The sequence below is a fragment of the Aspergillus novofumigatus genome (assembly GCF_002847465.1).
Source record: "Aspergillus novofumigatus IBT 16806 chromosome Unknown P174scaffold_4, whole genome shotgun sequence".
Taxonomy (NCBI): domain Eukaryota; kingdom Fungi; phylum Ascomycota; class Eurotiomycetes; order Eurotiales; family Aspergillaceae; genus Aspergillus; species Aspergillus novofumigatus.
Window position 1 is genome coordinate 1,743,706 of NW_020194277.1, and position 21,502 is coordinate 1,765,207.

The 21,502-nt window shown below is 50.5% G+C and overlaps 4 protein-coding genes across 4 annotated transcripts; 3 read left to right on the forward strand and 1 right to left on the reverse strand.

Annotated features, from left to right (window-relative positions):
• Window positions 1-1,457: 1,457 nt before the first annotated feature.
• Window positions 1,458-5,862, forward strand: P174DRAFT_460204 (uncharacterized protein; the record flags this gene model as incomplete). Its single annotated transcript, XM_024829855.1, has 5 exons — window positions 1,458-2,281; window positions 2,342-2,685; window positions 2,756-2,820; window positions 2,844-3,562; window positions 3,615-5,862. The coding sequence occupies 5 exons, from the start codon at window positions 1,458-1,460 to the stop codon at window positions 5,860-5,862; spliced, it is 4,200 nt and encodes a 1,399-aa protein (XP_024682692.1).
• A 3,360-nt stretch (window positions 5,863-9,222) lies between these two features.
• On the forward strand, window positions 9,223-13,402 carry P174DRAFT_431051 (ABC transporter ATP-binding protein; the record flags this gene model as incomplete). Its single annotated transcript, XM_024825674.1, has 4 exons — window positions 9,223-9,297; window positions 9,370-9,942; window positions 9,999-10,290; window positions 10,347-13,402. 4 exons carry the CDS (start codon window positions 9,223-9,225, stop codon window positions 13,400-13,402), a joined length of 3,996 nt encoding a protein of 1,331 aa, XP_024682693.1.
• A 2,353-nt stretch (window positions 13,403-15,755) lies between these two features.
• P174DRAFT_370169 (putative Rho GTPase activator Rga) lies at window positions 15,756-19,335 on the forward strand (the record flags this gene model as incomplete). Its single annotated transcript, XM_024822319.1, has 6 exons — window positions 15,756-15,833; window positions 15,903-15,933; window positions 16,000-16,518; window positions 16,578-18,632; window positions 18,686-18,781; window positions 18,836-19,335. 6 exons carry the CDS (start codon window positions 15,756-15,758, stop codon window positions 19,333-19,335), a joined length of 3,279 nt encoding a protein of 1,092 aa, XP_024682694.1.
• Window positions 19,336-19,829: 494 nt separating this feature from the next.
• P174DRAFT_512309 (DASH complex subunit ASK1) lies at window positions 19,830-21,482 on the reverse strand. The gene is made up of 4 exons (XM_024831863.1): window positions 21,319-21,482; window positions 21,143-21,249; window positions 20,147-21,092; window positions 19,830-20,088 (listed from the first exon to the last, which is right to left on the reverse strand). Exons 1-4 carry the CDS (start codon window positions 21,407-21,409, stop codon window positions 19,952-19,954), a joined length of 1,281 nt encoding a protein of 426 aa, XP_024682695.1. The 5' UTR covers window positions 21,410-21,482; the 3' UTR covers window positions 19,830-19,951.
• Between the last annotated feature and the right edge of the window lie 20 nt (window positions 21,483-21,502).

Below are 21,502 nucleotides of genomic sequence, written 5' to 3' on the forward strand. Positions count from 1 at the left end.
GGCGTTTAGCCGCAGGATGCTGAGAGCCCCGGTACGCAGGATATACATTGCGGTTTTAGGCGGAAGTATGCGAAATGTAGGTACAGGTTTAGTACCTGCACCTTACCTATACTCCAGGTCTTGAGTATAGTACGGAGGTTCATGCAAACAGGACTGCCAATCAGCTTCACAAAGTATCTCTTTGCAACCAACCTCGTCAACCAACCAACAACCCTCGAGTCAACAATTTCAGTCTCCGCATGTTCATGGTCCTAGTGTCTTTCATTGAAATGATCCACCTGTTGGAGGGGCGATCGCGCGGAGTCGACTACCTCGGACATGACGTCGAGTTACCTGCTAGGAGTAGAATCATTTGTGGACTTTACGAATTACAGAGTCAAACAGGAATCTCATTCAATAACATTAAAGGTGATTCAAGAGATACAGATCCGGTATTTTGATTATTCGCTTAGTGAATATATATGTAGAATTAAGCAGAATTTCAACTGATCCTTCGCTGCGCCTGGTGTGGATATATATCTGCACTAGACGGGAGGGGCCACTTGTTGACATACGGAGTAGAACATTTCTGTTTCTGCGACAGGGAAAAAGTCCCTAGCCCACCCCTTTCTTCCTCCTTTCCATTTATCTTACAGCTACACTTTACCTCCTCGATCTACCTCATCAATTGAGAATCGCATTCATACATTATTATCCCAGGTACGTTCAATCCTCGCCCGAACCAAAGCAATTGGGCAGCATCGGCTCACCAAAAGCAGGAAGTTGTTTTCCCCCACCTCGGTCTCCCTCGCCGTAACCATGGCTCCTGCCACCAGCGGGTAAACAAAGCGAAAAAAGGCAACAAGACCAAGTTATTCCCTCGCGACAAGCCTGCTCCGCTACTCCTGTTACCTACTCTCTGCAGCGACACCTGTCCTATAATATCCCGGCATATATACATCGCGATTATTGTACATCACATTGGACTCTCTCGCTGTGGAATACTTTCGAAGCGCTTATCGCCGCGTCTAATCGCTTATCGGACATCTCCCCTCTGTCCATCGCCGCTTTCCATATCCAACTTCACTTCTCCGACGTTACCTCATTTCCCTCCATCCTCCCTTCCTCGTCGCCAGCGGTACCTCAGTGCTTTCCGTCGGAACTCATTGACAACGGCCTTGGACCTCGCGACTGCCTCTCGTTCGACCAGGTATGTGTACTTTCCTTCGTTGTCGTCTTATTGACAGTATATCTCCCTCGACCTCGATCGCCCACCCTCTTCTTCTTCTCTTTCCCTTCCCCATCACAGTTACTCCGTTCCACAGCGATTCAACTGCGAAATCACAGCGATTCAATTGCTTTTCCACTGCGATTAACACCCCGTTTAACACTGCGTTTCAACCCTTCTCAACATTACGTTCCCATTCCAAAAGCTCTCTATTTCAGAAGCTCTGAGACTTGTTGGCTAACCATTCGTCATGGAGTCTTGCAGATTAGTGCCCGTTGGTTCCTTGAACCCATCTGCCTGGGACCGCATCACGCTTGCATTGGTCCTCACTCTATTCATTTCCTGTAGCCCTCACAAGTTCCTGTGCTACTTCTTTACCTTCTGTTACCTCTATGTTCCTCTTGTTGTGACCAAAGCCCAGGCCCAAAATATCATTTCCATGATGGAGCTCAAGGCGGCGGAGTTGGTGGCGGCGTTGAAGAATTCCAACATGTCAGTCGATACCAAGGTCGCCCATCTCCAATGCGTCAAATCCGACATCAAGCAGAAAAATGTCCCGGAGGGGGCAGTCCCATCGATTTTTGAGTCCATACGCCTGGCAATTGCGTCCCAACACTCGTCTCTATCCGGAGCCGGCTTCTCCACACTCGGTCATTTTCTGAAGCGGCTACTCATTCAGGAGCTGCATCATTTGGTCGCACTACAATGTCGCGCCTTGTATCCTTTGCTTGTAGAGCGTCTAGGAGATCATAAAGAACGTATTCGTGCTCAAGCTGCGCAATCCTTTACCGACATGTGGCTGGCAGCCCCCGAAGAAGTTGAGCAATGTGTTCTTGGACAGGCGCTTGTTGGCAAAAACCCGAGAGCCAAAGAGATGAGTATGATCTGGCTGTCGAATGTGAGTTCCCCTTTCAATCTTCGGGGCTTTTCTTCATTTCTGACCGTCCCCTTACAGATGACTAAGAACTACGGTCTTTTGTTTCGCTCGTATGTGTCGAGTCTCGTTGCATGTCTGGAGGATGCAGACAGCAACGTGAGAAATACGGCCAAGAACACTGTTATTGAACTGTTTGAGTCCGTGGCCCTCTGGTTGCATCATTTCGAATGCCTTTTCCGCATACTAACAGTGACTAGACACGCCTCTGAACGAGCCAAGTCCGATTTGAAAAGACAAATGGCTGCCCACAATGTTAGAAAATCTTTTGTCAATGCAATTCTTGCAAGCATCGAGCACGGTACTTCCGATATGGATGCGGCCTCACGACCTGTTTCCCGAGCTGAAGCCCTTGTTCATCGTCCTGTGTCTCGTGCGGAAACACAATCTTCCAGATCAATCTCCCGGCTGGACACACATCAACGACCGGCTTCCAGAATGGAGCTCGCACAATCCTCCGTTTCGCACACGGAGGCTTTGCCTCCTCGGCCAGTCTCGGTCTTGTCTTCTCGTTCTGAGACTCACAAGGAGGTTACAAAGGAAGGTAAGTTTGGTCATCTCATTGCCCCACCTTTAACTGAGTTCGATGCTGACTCCCCTGTGCCATTTCTCAGTCATTGGAGTGGAGCGCCCCAAGAGCCGTCTTACTACTGCAAAAAGCGAGCCAAATTGGGCTGTTGTCTCTCACACGGGCCCGCGGAGGAGTTGCCTCTGCCAAATTCTCGCCCTGCTTCACAAGAAGGTGAGAAGATCGACGCCCTTTATGTTTCGTCGTCAAGACAAGTCGACGAAATGTTTCGTGATATGATGCCGCACTTTGAAGGTCGGGAGTCTGAGGATAACTGGATCCGCCGGGAAAAAGATGTTCTGACCCTCAGGCGCCTCACCCATGGCAACGCGCCAGACGATTATTCCCCAGCTTACCTTGCCGGTTTGAAATCCTTATTGGACGGCATATTCAAAGTTGTCAATTCACTTCGTACGACTCTCTCGACCATCGGATGCCTTCTCATCCAAGACATTGCTAAGAGATGCGGTCCTCGGATCGACTCCATGGTCGAAATCATGATGCAGAATCTGATCAAGCTCTGCAGTGGTATGAAAAAGATTAGTGCCCAAAACGGTAACGCCACGGTCGATGCTCTGATGGAAAATGTCACTTTCACCACCCGTATTCTGCAGCACGTTTCCGGAGCTTGTCAGGATAAAAATGTCCAGCTTCGCCTTTTTGCGGCCGGTTGGCTCAAAACCTTGATCCGAAAGCAAAGTCACCATAAGAGTTCGATTGAACACGGCGGAGGGTTGGATATGATTGAGAAAAGCGTTAAGAAATGCCTTGGCGACGCCAACCCTGGTGTGAGAGAGGCGATACGCAGTACTTTCTGGACGTATTACCGTGTGTGGCCCAGCAGAGCCAATGAGTAAGTGTCCCTCTGTCTCACATAATGTACTACACTGACTAATTGCGAAAAGTATCCTCTCAAATCTTGATCCTAAATCTCGTTCTTTGTTAGAAAAGGACCCCGCCAACCCCAATGCGCACCAAAATGCCCCGAAGGATTCTGGCCCCTCGCGCAAGGGACTGGCAAGCAGTACATCCTCTCTCGCAGGGCGCTCCGCTTTGAAAGAAGCGATTGCCGCACAGAAAAAAGCCCGGCTCGCACCAGCGAAAGCCGTGCCACCTCCTCGCCCCGAATCCGCGCAGTCGGCTCTGTCCGACAAACATTCTTCGGCTCCATCCTCTTCCAAGTCATCTGTTCGGACAGTGCCAACAGGCGCCTCTCTATCTTCACTTTCTTCTGCGCCCGTGCGACCAGCGGTGAAACCTCGCCGACCTGAACTCAATCGTCCCGCAACTGCGGACCCATATGCTGCACGCCGGTCTGTCGCAACCGACTCCAGCACAAGACACGGCAATCGATTTGACGGCTCTCCAAGGGCAATCAAGTCAAAATCTTCTACACCATCTTCGAAATCAGTTAGCAGCACCGGATCTCGTGACAGGGCTGACCCTGTTGGCACAACCAGAGATCGGCCCAAACGACTTGTTATCTCTAAGACGCGATCTCAGGACACGCACACCAGACAGCATTCAAAACAAATACCAACTCATTCGAGAAAGAATTCGAACGAGAGCATTCCCCGTCACTCTCCGCTTCATAGCGAGTTTTCTGTGACCCCGAGTTCACCGAACAGTGTCTCACTGGAGACACCCTCTACGCCTCACTCGCACCTTGTTCAGGATCATGGCAACTTGATCGCTATCGCATCGCCATCTACACACATACAACATACACCAGTTGAACAGGATGCAAGCGCGGATGATTCCCGAGAACATGCAGCAAAAGCTACACCTGTAGCCATTTTCGAAGATACCACGCCAGCCAAATCTGATCATGATGATATTCATGATGCAGCCATGACACTGACCGAGAATCAAACCCCTCAACCCTCCAAGGTACATTCTGATTCCCCAATTGTTTCTAACAAGAGGGTAAGCAATCAGGATGAATCTGCCCCGCATCTTACTACTGGTTTGGGGTTTCTGACTGGAGCAGGTTCTGTCGTTGAAGCATCGGAACTGCCGAATTCCGACGCTCAAACGGATCAGAGCCTCTTCGCGGACCCTTCCTTGCCAGTAACTCATCAACCTGACCCAGTCGCAGATTGTTCGAAACCGTCCGAACTATCGTCTTCTCTTATGGTGACTGGGTCTCCATTACGGGCGGCCAACAATGAAAATGATATTGTTATCGACTCCAAGACAACCCACGTACCTTTGCCACATCGATCTCCGCCAAAGCACAATGTCCTCGGAGAACTTACCTCGAATGAGCCCTTGCAGCGGGCCAACAAGAAATTTCGACATGCTGCGAACAAACTTGAAGACGAAACAACGACACCAATTGACGACCCTTCTCGTCATCGCTGGAAGAAGGTCGAGACAGCGGATCGGCGGACGAGTATCAGCCCACGTTCCAAGGATCCCGCCAAGGCGCAACAGATGCTCGACAAAGGCATTCAACGAATTCGCACAAAGACCATGGATATTCTTGGATATCGCAAGCTTCAAGGTATTATCAAATACCACGATTCTATTTTTACCAATGAGGAGAAATACGATGAAATGTTGTTGGCGCTCTTGGACGAACTGGAAAGTTCGCCTGACGAGAAGAGGCAACCCCTCGGCCGACCGCTGGATCTGAAGACTCAGGTTCTCCTCACGATTCGATTTATGCTTACCCACAACAAAATTTACTTCACCGCGTACTGTTCCAAGGCTCTGGGTGCCTTGGTGCTCGCTCGCAAGTATTATGATGCCAATTGTCATATCGTGAGCGGGTTAGAGGAAACGGCCGATGATATTATTGCCCTTTGCGAGCCTGCTGCTGTTATTGATTCTGTTTTGGATGTTATCATTACGGAGGAGAAAGATGATCGCCAGTATCGGTCAATCCTCATGGGAGTTAGTGTGTTGACTCGGATTCTCAGTCGTCTGAATGCCGAGAAGTGCCGCGTACCGGAACTGCCTTTGGAGCGTCTCGGACAGTTTGCTGCCAGCAAGTTAGCTGATCGACAGCCCGATGTGAGGAGGCTCGCTGTTCAACTATGTGTGCAGTTACACGGAATGGTCGCCAACGAGGAGGAATACTGGCGAGTATTAGGTCACCCTCGGGAAAATTCCCGAAACTTGTTGACTTATTATATCCTTAAGAAGTGAGGAAGCGCTGTATTTTATCACGAACAACCTCATTATCATCATCCTTATACTGCATGGCTTTACCGTTGCACGTTTAGATTTTACTCATGGTATCATTAGCACGTACTGACTACAGCTCATCCGTCGGATGGTCGATCTCGGCTATATCGCCTCACTTACCTGGAGTTCGAGAGACGAGGAGCACTGGGCCGAGCGTAACGTCTCTTTGCTGTCCTTTAGATTCGTCGTCGCGTAGTAGGGATCCCGGATTCGTCAATCAGTAAGCTGTTGCTCATTCGTTCAACTCGTCTCTTGCCCGCCCCCACAATGTCCTACTGAAATTCCCTTTGTCAGTTCTCCTAAATCTCAACCATAAGGTATGCAGTGCGGCGTCTTTAATGCTCTCCAATCGCTATGTTCCGGCACATGCTTCTGTGACTCGTGCTACCCTGTTCTTGCAGGTTAGCTCTGTCAGAAACGAAGTCCGAGAGACGCCAGAATGCTGTCAAGGTGAAATGATCGTAGACCTGCTGGGCGACCGATCAAAATTTTGTATTTAGTAACTCACTAAATACTAACGAGTCCGTTCTGCTACAGTGCAAATAAATTGTTGTGTTCAGCGAAACAGTTAGACCCTAGTTTCTCCGCGCGCTTCTCTTCGCCCTGCGCCTTACTTAATTTATTCCGGACCTTTTCCTGTCAGCCAGCCTGTATCAGCACAATGGGTGTGTGAACGAGACGGGGAAGTCCCTACGACAGGAAATGCTGAAACACCTAAAAGGCTGCAGTCAGTCAGTAAAATTACCCGATAATAGCGGATGAACAGAGTACTGCACGCTACAAGATGGCCGCTCTGAAGACGATAGGCTTTCTTAGCCCACCTCGACTGAGGACGAACGATACGGATCCAAGCACAGCAGGTACCTGTACTCAGCAGGTAGTCTGTGTGAGATACCTACTCCGTAGTACCCATGCGGCGTGGACAATGACTTTCTAAAAGGGGTTGTTCGCGCATCCAATGAGACACTGGCGGTCAATCTGATTAGATGATGATCAGATTAGATCATATCTGAAGGAGCACAAATAGCCTGGGTCTTGAGTCTTGACTCTTGACTCTTGACTCATTTGAGTGGATTAGACGGGTCATCATGGAATAATGGGACAACTAGCTAATGTTCTATTGCGATTTCCGACCATGTGGAGTCTCGGAAAATCGACTGTGGGTTTGGTCAGGGGTATCCTGTCGTTAATTGACTACTACGTAATGATCGGCTTAGCATTCTATGAGCCAGTGGGCTCTATTTCTCCTTGGGAACTTGGTCTCTTAAATGCGCCCAGATCAAATATGGGAGGAGATGGTCGATCAGTAGTCGGGAATATGAATACCTTTTTGTGAACGGTTATCTGAGGATTCATGTCGACAAAATGAGGTGGCGAGCGGTTTGGCGTGCTTGGGCCCTCTTGGCGTCGGAAACTGAAATTATCAATCGATCAGATTAGATAAACGAACAAAGAACTTAAAAGGGAGAAGAGAACACTACCTCCAGAAGGAGTATAGAAGCTGTCGGATTTGCGAACTTTTCCCTCCGTCTTTTTTTTCTCTCTGTGTAATTTCCGGTATTAACTCTCTAGAATATGATGATCACCGAGTTGTCCCAGACTTAAGGGCCGACCGGAACCTGGTGGGAAAAGGTCGAATGTCCCATTCTCACAGCTCCACGTAAGCAATACATAATTGAATCACTGTAACATGCAGACTTGTGACAGTCGAAGAAAAACTGTTGCTTTATGGACCTGCGGCTGATTTTTCAGCTCCTATTGAGAAAGTGGAAAAAAACCTGTTGGTGCCACTGTGACCTTTCATGCAGTGCAGGGTGCAGGGTGCAGAAAATTCCCGAAGGACTGAACAAAAAGGAAGGAGAAAAACTGAGACATTGCGACAGTGGACTACGTAGTAGCATACGGTTCCTTCCGATCGTTGGTCAATGATCATTGGTGGCTACCTAGTACGGTACATAGTGCGTTTCGGCAAACAGCGTTATCAGATGAAAGATTTTCGGCCAGTCCCACGCCAAGATACATGAAGCTGTAATAGGACTTTGCAATTACGGCATTGAAACTGAGCCTGTATTGTTGATTCATGCGATCAACAGTGGATGGCCCTTTCTTTTTAGAATTTTTTTACCTGTGTTCATTTGACTTGAACTGGTCATGATCCTGCCTGCATTAACGGAGCACGTTGTATGAGAGCTCAAGTGGTCTCACCGTCTCACCTCGGTTAGCGACGCAGAAATTAATCAGATTGATAAGTTCTGATTGTCAAGTGCACTTTCCCTAAACAGGCTGGAGAAGTGGATGGAACAACGTACCTAGAGAGGTACAGATCAGGATGGGTCATGGTCGCTACTCCACCACTGGGTCTCTTCATTTCTTGCGTCTCTCTCACTGGCTACGCCCATGTCCATCCGTCCACTTTTTCCCTCCTTCCCACTGATTGTTTGCTGCAGCCATTTGTGCTCTTCTACTTAGTACTACATAGTACATCTCACCAACAAGTCACTCTCTTACCCCCCGTCGCTGCGGCCAAAGTGGGGTTCTTTTCTTCTGTCTTTTCTCTCATCGCCTCTCATTTTCCCGTTAGCTGCTTCTTTTTTCCCTGAGTTCCTCCACTCAGCTGCACAATGGGACCCTCTTTTTCTTCGTCCTTCCTTGTGTCTCTTTGGCCATGGCGTCAACGGGACCTGAGGACCAAATCTTTAATCGGCGCCGCAACCGGAGCTATTGCCATGGGAGGATTCCCCTCCCCTTTCAGTGTCTGTCGCCCCATATGCCAATTGTAGATTAGCAGGTGGTCCCTCATCGTTTCTTCTTTCTCTTCTTCCTCATATCTGGTATAGTCTCCTTGTCTTTTTGCTTTCCCTCACAGCAATCTCTCATAGTATGTTGTGTTCAATCACCGGATCTTAAGTCAACGTTTCATCTTCAAGCTCAGTGTTGTCCTGTCGATCTTGAGATGCTCCTAAAATGTCTATCTGACAAGAAACCTACCTGGCTTATCGGTGAGAAATCGCCTTTTCTGGGAGCTCACGCTCGTCAAGGCTCTTGTCCCTGAGCTAGAAAGCTCCTCTGCAGACGACCATATCCTCCGCACGTTTTCCTGCAAGACATGACCATTGGAAAGCAACTTCGAATCAATTAATGCAGAGTACAACAGTGCATGGGCTGTACTTGTGTCGTCACGAATCTACCGACTTGGACTCTGAATTGGCATCACGGAGCGACTACCACGATCCACGAATTCTGCAGGCAACCACACTTCTGCCGTCCCGCATCTTCTGATTGAGCTTGCGGTATCCAGACATTCTCTGCTTCGCGGAGATCATGTCACAGTCACCGCCAGTCAATGGTGGCCAAAAAGGCTCCAATGGCGCCAATGGCACTCACGCATCATCAGTCGTACGTCAATAGTTTCTCTCGTGCTTGAGGATCTGAGAACAAGCTGACCCCCTGTCTTATCTTCTCGAAAAGATGCAAAAAGTGACCAGGTATATTCCCGCCAAGGACGACTTGGGCAAGTCCTTCGCCTATTTGCGACTCCTCTTCTCCTTAGACTACACGATCGCCGATGTTCTGCTCATAATTGGGGGCTTATTTTTCGCCATTTGCGCCGGTATTCCCTTCCCTCTACTCGGTATCGTCTTCGGTGACCTCATCAACGACCTGAATACGGTGACGTGCAGCTCCTCGGATCGCGCTTCTGCGGACCTCTCCTCGGCTGTGCGGACGAAGGTGTTGTATGTCATCTACATCACAATCGCAAACTTTTGTTTCATCTACGCCCACAGCACTTGCTGGTGTTTGGTGAGTGAGCGCCTGGCACGCCGCTACCGTCGCCGTTACTTTGAGAGTATAATCAAACAGGAGGCCAACTTCATCGAATCACTTCCTTCTGGTGACGTTGTTTCGCGTCTGGTAAGCGACATTGAACTTGTGCAGTCCGGCACATCGGAGAAGGTGGGACTTGTCATCTCAACCCTGTCATACTTTGTGGCCGCCTATGTGGTTGCCTTCATCAAAGTGCCCAAGATTGCAGGCATGCTGGTCTCTGTCGTTCCTTGTTTCTTCTTGATGGCACTTGGTGGGGGCATTATATAAAGAAATTTGCGGGTCGTCTGGCCGACAAGGTCAATGCGGCCACATCCATAGCTTCCTCCAGTTTGTCGCATCTGACACTTGTTCATGCCTTCAATGCGAACGACCGGCTCGAGAAGCGTTTCGCCGGCTACCTCTTGCAATCGAGGAAAGATGCCGTCCGAAAAGCTACTACTCACGCGGCACAATTGGGCTGTCTTTACTTCATTGCCTATTCCGCCAACGCCCTGGCATTCTGGGAAGGGTCCCAAATGATTTCAAAATCGGTGGCTGACGGAAACTCTGGAGCCTCTGTCGGTGCGGTTTACACCGTTATCTTCGTCCTCATCGACGCCTCTTTCATTCTCAGTCAGGTTGCCCCTTCATCCACGTGTTCGCCTCGGCTGCAGGCGCTTCAGAGAGACTTTTGCAGGTGATCAACAGGCCTTCTGCCATTGATGGGACGTCTGATTCAGGCGATAAGACTGCCGCATTCGGTGAGGAGGATATTCGCTTTCGGGATGTTCACTTCACGTATCCCTCGCGCCCGGATGTCCCAGTCCTGCAAGGCGTGACTTTCAACATCCCACCAAAAAAGCATACAGCTATTGTGGGTCCTTCTGGCGGTGGAAAGTCCACAGTCGTCGCGCTTCTAGAACGCTTCTACGATCCTGATTCAGGGGATGTCCTGATCGGTGACAAAAATTTCCGGGACATCAACGTTAGATACCTGCGTGGGAATATCGGTTTTGTACAACAGGAACCTTCGTTGCTGGATCGTACCATTCTGGAAAATATTGCATATGGCTTAGTCTCGTCTGCGGTGGAGCGGCATCAGCGACTCGCCCCCTTTATCCTCGACTCGAGTCTGCCCGATTTTGCCGAAAAAGTTCGAGGAGGCGTTTCAGAGAAAGAAGCACTCCGCGAGTACGACAGCTGTGTCTCCGAGATTGTGGATTTGGTCAAAGACGCGGCTGCCAATGCGAATGCGCTGGGTTTTATTGAAGCTTTGCCCTACGGTCTCGCCACAAACGTAGGTACAGCAGGGAATCAGCTTAGCGGTGGCCAGAAGCAACGAATTGCTCTCGCCCGTGCCCTGGTTCGAGAACCATGTCTGTTGATTTTAGACGAGGCAACTGCGGCCCTTGATTCGACCAGTGAGCAGCTTATCCAGGCTGCATTGAACAAGGTATCCGAGCGAGTTACGACTGTATCGATCGCCCACCGGCTAGCAACAGCCAAAAATGCGCATAAGATCGTCGTGGTCCAGAGTGGCCGTGTTACCGAGGAAGGATCCCACACGGACTTGGTTGCGCGGGGAGGGGTCTACGCAGAGATGGTGCGGCTTCAGAACCTGGGAAAGCTATCCGTGGACGATAGGGTAATCTCGGGGGACATGATCAGTGAACTGAACACGACTCCGGAAACACGACAGTTGTTGGACGAAAAACAAGCTTTAGCTGACGTTAACGGGTCAGACATCACGGAGGACACGGTTGTTGCCGACGCACCGCCAGACTCTCGTGATGGAAGTGAGGAGGAAGCCAAAAAGAAAAAGAAGAGAACACGGTCTGCGGGGTTCGTCACACGGTACACATTCGCCTTGATCCGTCCCAACTTGCATTGGGTTATGCTAGGTCTTGCCATGTCTGTCATTATCGGCGGCAGCTACTCGGCAGAGGCTATTGTATTTGGTCACACGGTTGGAAGTTTGAGTCCTTGCAGATCGGCTGAAGCCATCAGCCACGATGGCAATCTCTACGGATTACTCTTCTTCATCCTCGCTTTGGTGGAATTTGGTGCTAATGTGGTGGGTGGCTGTGCTTTCGGCTGGGCTGCCGATAAAGTGTTGTATCGAATTCGAGTGCTGTCTTTACGCTCGTTACTGGGCCAAACCGTGAATTGGCACGAATCGGAGGATCGCACTCCTGGGACCTTGCTAACGTACATCACTGGTGACGCGTCCGCGTTGGGTGGCATTACCGGCACGACCATAGGGCTCCTACTGGCGACTGCGGTCAACTTGATAGCAGGTCTAGTGATCTCGTTCGCAATCGCTTGGAAGATCACGATTGTATTGTTTCCAACAATTCCAGTCTTACTGGTGTCGGGCATGATGAAGCTCCGAGTGCAAAAACAACTCGCCGAACGTCATCAGAAGGCGTTTGCGAAAGCTACAGCGGTCACCATCGAGGCCGTCGACAACATCCGCGCAGTTTCTGCATTCTCTCTGGAAAAGCAATCGTACCAGGTTTACGGTCGTGCACTGCAAGGTCCCTACCAGGCCACCATCAAAGCCACGTTCCACGGAAATGCATGGTTAGCATTGGCATTTAGCATCAGCAACTTGGTCTATGCGCTGGCGTACTGGTGGGGCTCGAAACAGATCGCCGAGGGTCGCTATTCCCAGACGCAATTTTTCATTGTCATGCCAGCTCTGTTGTTTAGCACGCAGTCTTGTGGGCAGATGTTCGCCCTTGCGCCGGATATCTCGAAAGCCGGGGTGGCTTCGTCCAATATCGTTGAACTGCTGACTACTCGTTCGGCAGAGGATGAGGTGACACCTGGATCCTCTCACAGCTTCCAGCCTTCCAGCACCCTTCTCGAGGAGAAAGCCGCAGTGCAGGACATTGAGGCGCAGGAATATGCTCGCTCCGCACGGCAACGGGCCACTGAAAGGGGTGGCATGGGCGCCCAACTGCGCGACGTCAATTTTACTTATCCACATCGCCCAGAACGCCCGGTATTGAAGGGTCTCAATATCGACATCAAACCAGGCCAGTTTTGTGCTCTAGTGGGGCCTAGCGGATCAGGCAAATCGACCACGTTTGCCATGCTGGAGAGGTTTTACCGGCCTAATGCCGGTGCGGTGGTCATCGACGGTGTCGACGTCACTCGTCAGATCGGGACGGACTTCCGCGATGATATTGCGCTGGTTCCCCAGGAGAACGTTCTCTTCGAGGGAACCGTCGCCTTCAACATTGGACTTGGCGCATGCCCAGGCCATGAGCCCACACAAGAGGAGATCGAGGAGGCATGCCGCATGGCCAACATTCACGACGTCATCATGACTCTGCCCCAGGGGTATCAGACGATGTGCAGCCATGACGGCAAGCAATTTTCGGGTGGACAGCGCCAGCGACTGTCGATCGCCCGCGCACTGGTGCGCAAGCCGCGCTTGTTGCTGCTGGACGAGTCCACAAGCGCGCTAGACGTGGAGTCGGAGAAGCGAATTCAGGAAGCGCTGGCGACCCTGGCAGGCCGGACCACAGTAGTGGCCATCGCTCATCGACTTAATACCATTCATCGAGCGGATCAGATCTTCTTGATCGAAGACGGCAGATGCATTGAGCAAGGTACACACCAACAGCTGATCCAGCGGAGCGAGACATACCGGACCAGTGTGATTCACCAATCGCTGGAGACTTGAGATGATTTTCAAATATAAGGGACACGGAAAGAAGCTTATATCGGGATTCGTATATACACTCATGTCTTCTGTTTGGACTGTGGGACACTGGATTTGATGGTCGTAACGGCTGGCGAAAAGTATAGCATATATCCCTTTCGATATCGTTTGATAATCTGACAGTATAGACATTAGCCAATAGAGCAACTTTGAATTCAGGAGCCGTTTCATAACCAGCGTCCAACAACCTACCTTATTAATTCAGGTACCTCAGGTACAGAACCTCAATTTAGTCCACTTTGTGCCTGATCCAAACCATGCATATTGTTATTGCCTCTCCTCTACTTTCATGCCTCTGTCCTTCTTTTATTTTATTTTATTTCTTTCTTCCTCAGCGTTTCAGCCTTCCCGTGTGTCCAGACCAGCTGATGGAGAGAAGAAATGGATCTGTCCAGTTTGTGACTTGTGAGAGAGCAGACTGGCTAGGCCCATGGCCCTCAGTCTCGGTTATCTCTTGTGGACGATACTGGTCCTTCCAAATGGTCAGAGCGGGCGGCACAGCTGGAGCGGCTGTTTCAGGATTGTCAGAGAACAACGGGACGGTCGCAGCCTCTGATCAGACTCGCTTTACGGCGGACCCTAGATATTGAGATGAGATTTAGGGCCGAAGAGGTGAAAGGGTATACTTTACTTTACCGGCTTGGCCATTATCAAGTTGATCTTTGTGTCCAGGTAAGTAGAGAGGTATTGGATCATGATCCTGCGATGCAGGCAGCCTAGTGTATGCCATGACCTTATGTTGTTAAATTGTACGACGCATTTCCCTCTACATACCCAATAGATGGTACTGCGCGGCGTAGAAAATAACGATATTTAGTAACAATTTGAATCATTCTGGAGGGGATGAAGGACGGGCATATTTATAGCATCACCTGGAACAACGGTAGATGGCTGGAGAGTTTCATCCAACTGATCTGGTTGGCAACAATGTCCATTATGATTTTATCACTATGAATAGAGGATTATTAGAGGATTAGCAAGAGGCCAGTCGTATCTAGTATTCTAGTACATAGATAGAAGCAAAATAACAACAGTAACAGAGATGCCTCATCCCTCCCATTTAATATTATTTCATCCCTTCGCTTTTGTGCCTGTATCCAACCTCCTGTGTGTCTACCGTACCATCTCTGTTTTCCTCTCCTCCCTCCGTCTCTGTTTCTGTCTTTTCTTCTTCTTGATCTTTCCGTCGATAGAGAGGTAATCCTATCAGCATTATCATTCTTATTGTAATAGCTGATCCTCCTCCGCCCACGTGTTTACTTTACTTTTCTATCTAAATTCGAGGACAGTCGAGACTTCATTCCGCCTTTCTGCTGGTACACCGCCCGAGTTTATCTGAAACAATCTCCCAGAGTTGTCGGTACTGCTATTATCTGGCTATCTACTAGTCTAGACACTTTCTGTTCTCCCTGACCCAACAAACAACACATTGCATCGCTTCTGCTGAGGTAGGCTGCCCTGTCCTGTCTACTATCTTTCCATCTACCTGTCTATTCTAATCCTTCTCGCCAGGCGTGTTTCGTCTTGATTCCTTTCCTTTTTTCGTTTGTTTTCTCAACCCCCTTTAAACCTCTTTCTCTGCACTGTAAGTATGATCTCGCATCACCGCCCCAAATCCTTTTCCGTCACCCCTCTCCGGGGTCGATCACTCCCCCCCCCCCCTGTCTATCTGTTCTGTTGTTCATTTGTGGGACACAGGCCAGGGATCCAAGGCGGATGTTGTCTGCATGGGAGGCCCTGGGCTGAGTCTGGGGTATGTGCGTCTAAGATCTGCTTTACAACTCATCTCGCCTACTAGCTTACAACTGCACCCTTGTTACCTTCCCTCTTGAAGTACGGTCGTTGTTCCTTAGCTGACATTTTCTCCCACTTCCTAGCATATCAAGCCATTTCTTCCGCTTCCCTCCCTCCAAAACCCCTCTATCCCTGATAAACAGCGGGTCGTTTCTGAGCCCTCGCTATCGTTACCACGACCCAATTATCCATGATTTTCTGATTCAGCATAATCTACAGCCTGTGGTTTGGAGTCGGTTGAATCTGGTATCGGCCCCTCCTAATTGACCTTGCCCGATTCGCTTGGTTCGCCGTCAGCCTGTTCGACTGTACCTCAAGCGTCGTCATCAAGCTTGTCTTGCGATTTGCGAAAGATTTCGTTCCGGATGCTCCAGCCGCGCTTGACCACTTGATTGTTTCCCTACGATTGTGCATATAACGTTGAAGGCGCGCCAGTCTTTCGCCTCCTAGCATTCGGAGACGCTTTCGCGCTCCGCTTATACAATCGCTTGTACGCGTCAATCGAGTATCAAGGTGCAGAATGGAGTCTCCAGGCATGTTTCCGGAGTCTCCTATGGAACAAGATGATGTTCCCTTCCCCTGCAAGGGTTGCGGAGAGGTATGCGCGAATTCTATTCGAACTAGGGGCAACTTTTCGCGCGCTAACTTCTAACCTTCCACCGGACAGATCCTTGAGGAGGGCAAGGCTTTTGAACTTGGTGAGTTGCATTGGCCGATACGGCCACCATCATGCACGGAACTTCGCTGACAGCTTCTTCCCGTAGCGGGCAACCGATGGCATATCGAATGCTTTTGCTGCAGCACATGCGGCACCCTTCTCGACTCGGACGCACACCTACTGCTTCTCGGAGACGGATCGTTGATCTGCAGCAATTGTACCTACAGTTGTAGCTCATGTGGAAACAAGATTGAGGACTTGGCCATTTTGACGGGTGAACAAGCCTTCTGCGCTCAGTGCTTCCGGTGCCGAAACTGCAAGAGGAAAATTGAGAACTTGCGCTATGCGCGAACTTCCCAGGGCATCTTCTGTATGGACTGCCATGAATCGCTAATGCAACGCCGGAGGAAGAAGAAGGCTGGTGTACCCACTAGTAAAAAGCAAGGGCCGGGCGTGAAGCTTGACAAATCGCTGCCCTCCCTTCCGCCCGAAGAACCTGAGTCGCATCGCGCACCAGATGACTCGATCCTGGATCATTATCTGGATGAAGCAATATCTCGTGGGGCCCCGGACAGTGGGAGGAATGAGCGCCCCCCGATTTCTCGCCAGCACACCGATAATCAAGGTAAGCTCATGACTTGAGTATACGAATCACACGCTCCGATTACTGACTTTACATACTAGCGGATAATCTGATACTCCCCTCGAGCACCTACCGAAGCAACCGTCACTCAGTCGTACCACGTGAAGCGGAACCGGAGACCGGAGGAGAATTCCTCATACCTGTCGCATTTGACCCCTCGGAAGAAGGACGGTCCTCGCGCACTCAGTCACCTCCAACGACTAATAGCCACCATCCTCCGGCTGGGAGCGCGTCACCCCATATCGCGTACCAGGAGAGAGGACGGGAACGGACTGACGTTGACTCCAGTCGCTGGCGTGGAGACGATGTCGCAGCCAGTGCAAGCGCATCACCTCGTTCTACTGATAATCTCCAGCGGGGCACGTCGAACCGGAGCTCCAGAGCTGATCTACCCATCAATCTCAAGGAGACCAGCACCTTTTCTACACCAAGTCCTGAGTCTACCAAGTCGAGCGCGCAATTCAAGGACAGTTCAACCGTTGACTCTGCAGGATCGAGAACCCTGGATAGTTCTGTGACCGCCCCGTCTCGTCCGTCGAACGAGCTTCGTGAGCTGCATGAGAAAGGCGGGTCGGTAGATTCTACGCGCTCATTTCCGTCTTCAAGCATCGTGCAACCTCATCCGAAGCGAGGAGATTCGTTGGAAAAACGACACCATCATATTTCCCGAAAAGAACTCGGACCTCGACCGCCCTCCGTCACTCAAAGCGAGGATGGAATTGAGCGGGCCACGGAGCAAACGGCCTCCAAGAAAAACACCCCGAAAGTTGGCGAATCGCCTCGTACTCCCCGCAATGATGCTAATGCGGAGCCGTCCCAACAGCATGCCCGTCATAGCTCGATTAGCACTCTGCAATCGGACACGCACACTCCAGGGTCGCCGTCGTTGTTGCGGTACAGCGGTGGGGGCGATTTCTCCCTGGAAGAAGATATGGCCCGGATCATGGGACCAGAGGAATCGCATGCTGCTCAGAACAGCGAATCTTTCTTGCGACGCGTGTCGAACTCTGTGCGGCACGGCCGAAGCTTCAGCGATAAGGGCTCGCGCGTATCGAAGGATGCCAAGTGGCCCAAGTCCCCCGTCAATGGTACCACACCCGTTCCCGATGCTGGTAGCCCCTCGGGTTCCCCGGGGCCGTCGCACTCAGATGAAGTGGCGTGGCTCAGAAGCGAACTACGCAAAGAACGTCAACGTGTCTTGGAGAAGGAACAGAAGATTGCGGAAATGGAAGCTGTCCTCAACGCGACGGCCGACGTCAAGCAGGTGAACACGGAGCTCAACGAGAAGCGGTCCACGATGGTGGTTCTGGATGCGAAAAAGGAGATCGTCATGCGAGAACTCTCCGTCTTAACCGATCACTTAGAAGCGGAGAAACGTGGCGCCAGCGGGCCTCTTGACCTTGGAAAAATTACCAGCAGGGTCCTGCGCGACTTTGTCGAGTCGCTCCATAAGCTGAAGGAGTCATTTACACCACAAATCGAGGAGCTGGTTCAAAAACGCAACGACGCAGCGGAAGAGCTTGCCAACTTGAACCGCATGAAGGACAAGAGCTTTCAGGAGTTCGAGCAACTGTCCTCCAAGAATGCTCAGTTGGCCGAACTGAACAATCAACTGGTGCATCAGATTCAAGAGCTCTACAAGGCCAATTCAACCGAAGGCAATCGGGGTGCCAATGGCCTTGGCATCTATTCCCACGGCAAGGAAAAGTCACTGTCCGCTATTGATGCACTGAAGGCCGCCAACAATGACCTCTCTGCCTCTGTATCTACCGCCAATCTGTCCGAGGAAGCTGAACCGGCTACCGTCGTTCCAGGACCACAGGTCGTTAGTATCCGCAAGGGGCAGCCTCGCAAGTTCAACTGGAAGAAGGGTGGACAGAACGTCGCCAAGGGTGTTACAAAGGGTATCAAGGGCGCCTTCATGTCAAGCGACAGCAATGCCGCTCAAGATGCCAACCCCGGTCTCCCACGCTCGCAGACCCAAGATCCTAGCCGTCAAGGTTTCGGATTCTTCGGAAATCAGAAAAACAAGCAAGCTGGGACTCGAATGCCTCAGACTGATAGTGTTCCGGCTCTAGCAGATCTCGCTCCGACTGGTATGTATCGATGTCTTGAAATGCCTCTTGACGTTAAGCTAACCTTGTAGCAGCCCTGTTCGGTACCGATTTGGAGCAGCGCATGGAGCATGAAAAGAGCATCATTCCTGCAATTGTCACCCGGTGTATTCAGGAAGTTGAACTACGAGGTGAGATTTTATGCGCTTGTTATTCTGAGATTATAAACTAATCACATTGGATAGGAATGGATATGGAAGGGATTTACCGTAAATCAGGCGCAAGCTCGGCCGTTCAGGCCATTCGAGAAGGGTTTGAACGGTCTCCTCAGGATTACGATATCTCCGATCCCGATCTCGATATCCATGCGGTGACCTCGGCTCTCAAGCAATACTTCCGGAAGCTGCCAACGCCTCTTATCACTTACGAAGTCTACGAAAAAATCATCGACACCGGGGAGATTACCTCAGCGGAAGCTCGTATTTCGGTTCTACAGAAGAGCCTTGCAGAGCTGCCGCGTGTCCACCAGGACGTCTTGGAATTCCTCGTGTTCCACTTGAAGCGAGTAGTCGAACGCGAGAAGGAAAATTTGATGACAAGCCAGAATATTGCCGTTGTCTTTGCACCCACGATCATGAGACCGGAAAGTTTGGCCCGTGAAATGACCGACGTGCAGAAAAAGAACGAGGTATTGAAATTTTTGGTGGACAACTGCCAAGAAGTCTTTATGGGTATGCAGAGCTGATAGGCTCGAGCTGGTGGCTAAACGTCCCGTTTTCTTTTACTTTCTTACCTTTTCAGTGTTTTCTTTTTTGGGGCAGGTTTCTTATCATATCCTTTATACTGTCGCAATGTACATATATCGCGACTATGGTCTCCCTTCATCCCTTCACCCTCGATCTGTTTCTCCCCCAACCTCCGGCCCTCCTTCGATGATCAGCGAATTCGCTCGATACCCATTGATGCATTCTCGCAGCACATGTTCTTAGTCCCCTTGCCGTTTTAGAGTATTCATTCCGCAGGCTCGAAGATATTTATCTTTTCAATTCATACATAAAAGCATGCCATTGACAGGGACCCTAGGACGCTTCAGGAAGGGAACCCACTCCATCTTTCTGACTCTTTTGCTCGTGACATCAGCTGAGGGGATTTCAGCGTCAGTCTAGCATCCGGCTGTATTTTTCCTGATGAATTACGCCGACCTCTAGTTGTAGTTTCGCGACTGAAAGGCTAGCACAGGCTGGAATAGGTAAATAGATTGTCCTGGAAAGAAGGAAACATATAATTACATTGAGAACCGGCTCTGATCCATTCAGATTAACTCGTACTCGAGTTAGCTTCATCAGAGTTATGATCTTGCATCAAAAAGTCTCATCTTCCAACCGCTCTACCCGTCGGATCACACTAGGACTCTGCTCATCAATGATATCGTCCGTTGTGTCGTTCACACCAGCAGTGAATAACAAGTCCTCAACAATACGTTTGGATGCTTCTTTGGCTGGATATCTCTAATTTAGCACCATGCTGTACACATACAAGTGGAGGGTGGTACATACCCGGCGTCTTCATGAGTCGGCTCTGTGGAATATGGAATTGCATTGTTTTGGGCGGACTCGGTCCAAAGTTCTCATCCTCTTCGTCGGCAAATTCCTCATCGCTGTCCCAGGCAGAACGCTTGCCACCTCCGTTCTTGGCCGGAGTCAAAACGCTCATTCCCGGCTTCGGGGTGATGCGGAGGTGGCCGCTGGGACGCCGCTTACGGCCGGTACCGGGAGTTGTGGCTTTGAGAGGAGAGGAGAAAATCTCCGCGTGTAGTTGCGGCGCTTCGGGCTCTGGACTGGAGATCGGAGAGTCGTCGAACGCGTATTTCGATGTGGATAATTTCGGGGTGACGGTGAACTTGGAGCGGCTGGCTGCGGTACTGTAGCCTTTGCCTAGAGGGGTGGCTTGCACGCGGTAGGTCTTGTCGAGGACCCTGTGCATAACGGGGTCCGATGTGTTTTGGTGTGGGTTGCGGCGGGCGCCTGAGGGTTGTTCGTGTGAGGCGGGCGGAACGAACGGCGAAGAGGACATGAGGGTGTCGGCTGGGTTGCCCTCGTAGTCTTGTAGTCTTGGAGAACGGCCTGGCGTGCTGGGGAGGTTGGAGTCGTCCATATCGAACGGGGGATCGGTTTCGTGGATCTCCTGCTTGAGTGCTTCGTAGGGGGATGTGTATGACACAGCGGAGGTGATTGTCGTGTCTTCATGTGGTCTCTCATGGGTTGCTACTCGAGGCGTACTGTGAGAGGATACGCCGAGGGATGTGAGCTCGAGGTCGTCAGCCCTATGGTCGTGGCGTTCAGAGCATGGCGTTTCGTAGGACACCGTATCGGTAAGGTTGCTGTGTGTAACGTCTGTGGAATCCTCTGTCACTGTCTGATCTTGTGTTGTATCTTCATCGGGCCTCTCTTCGTAACCGGAAAGCGAGACATTGGCGCTGGCCTCGAAGAATTGTTTCCAAAACTGGTCGCATATTAGCTTTGACCGAAATGCAACTCTTCCGAGTATCCAACCTTTGCACCCTCCCAGACATCTCTTGAATGTTCCGCATATTGTTCGACTAGAGGGAGAATACTCGTTGTCACAATTCGGTGAGCTTGGCTGAAGTTATGGTCGATTTCTGTTCGATTGGGAGACATCAGATCAGCTTAGAATGAAGGCAACTGGTCAACGGTCATTGTTTGTTTACCTTGCAGGGTTAGAGTGATAGATTGCTCGAGCTTCTCCAATTCCTCCGTCAGCGTCAGGGGACGCTGAGAAATGGATGACGGCCGAGACATAATGCTGGCTTGACTTTTGGAAAGCGATTGTTCGACCTTTGATGATACGCCTGGATCCTGGTATCGATCTTTGGGGTTGATTGTTGACGTCGA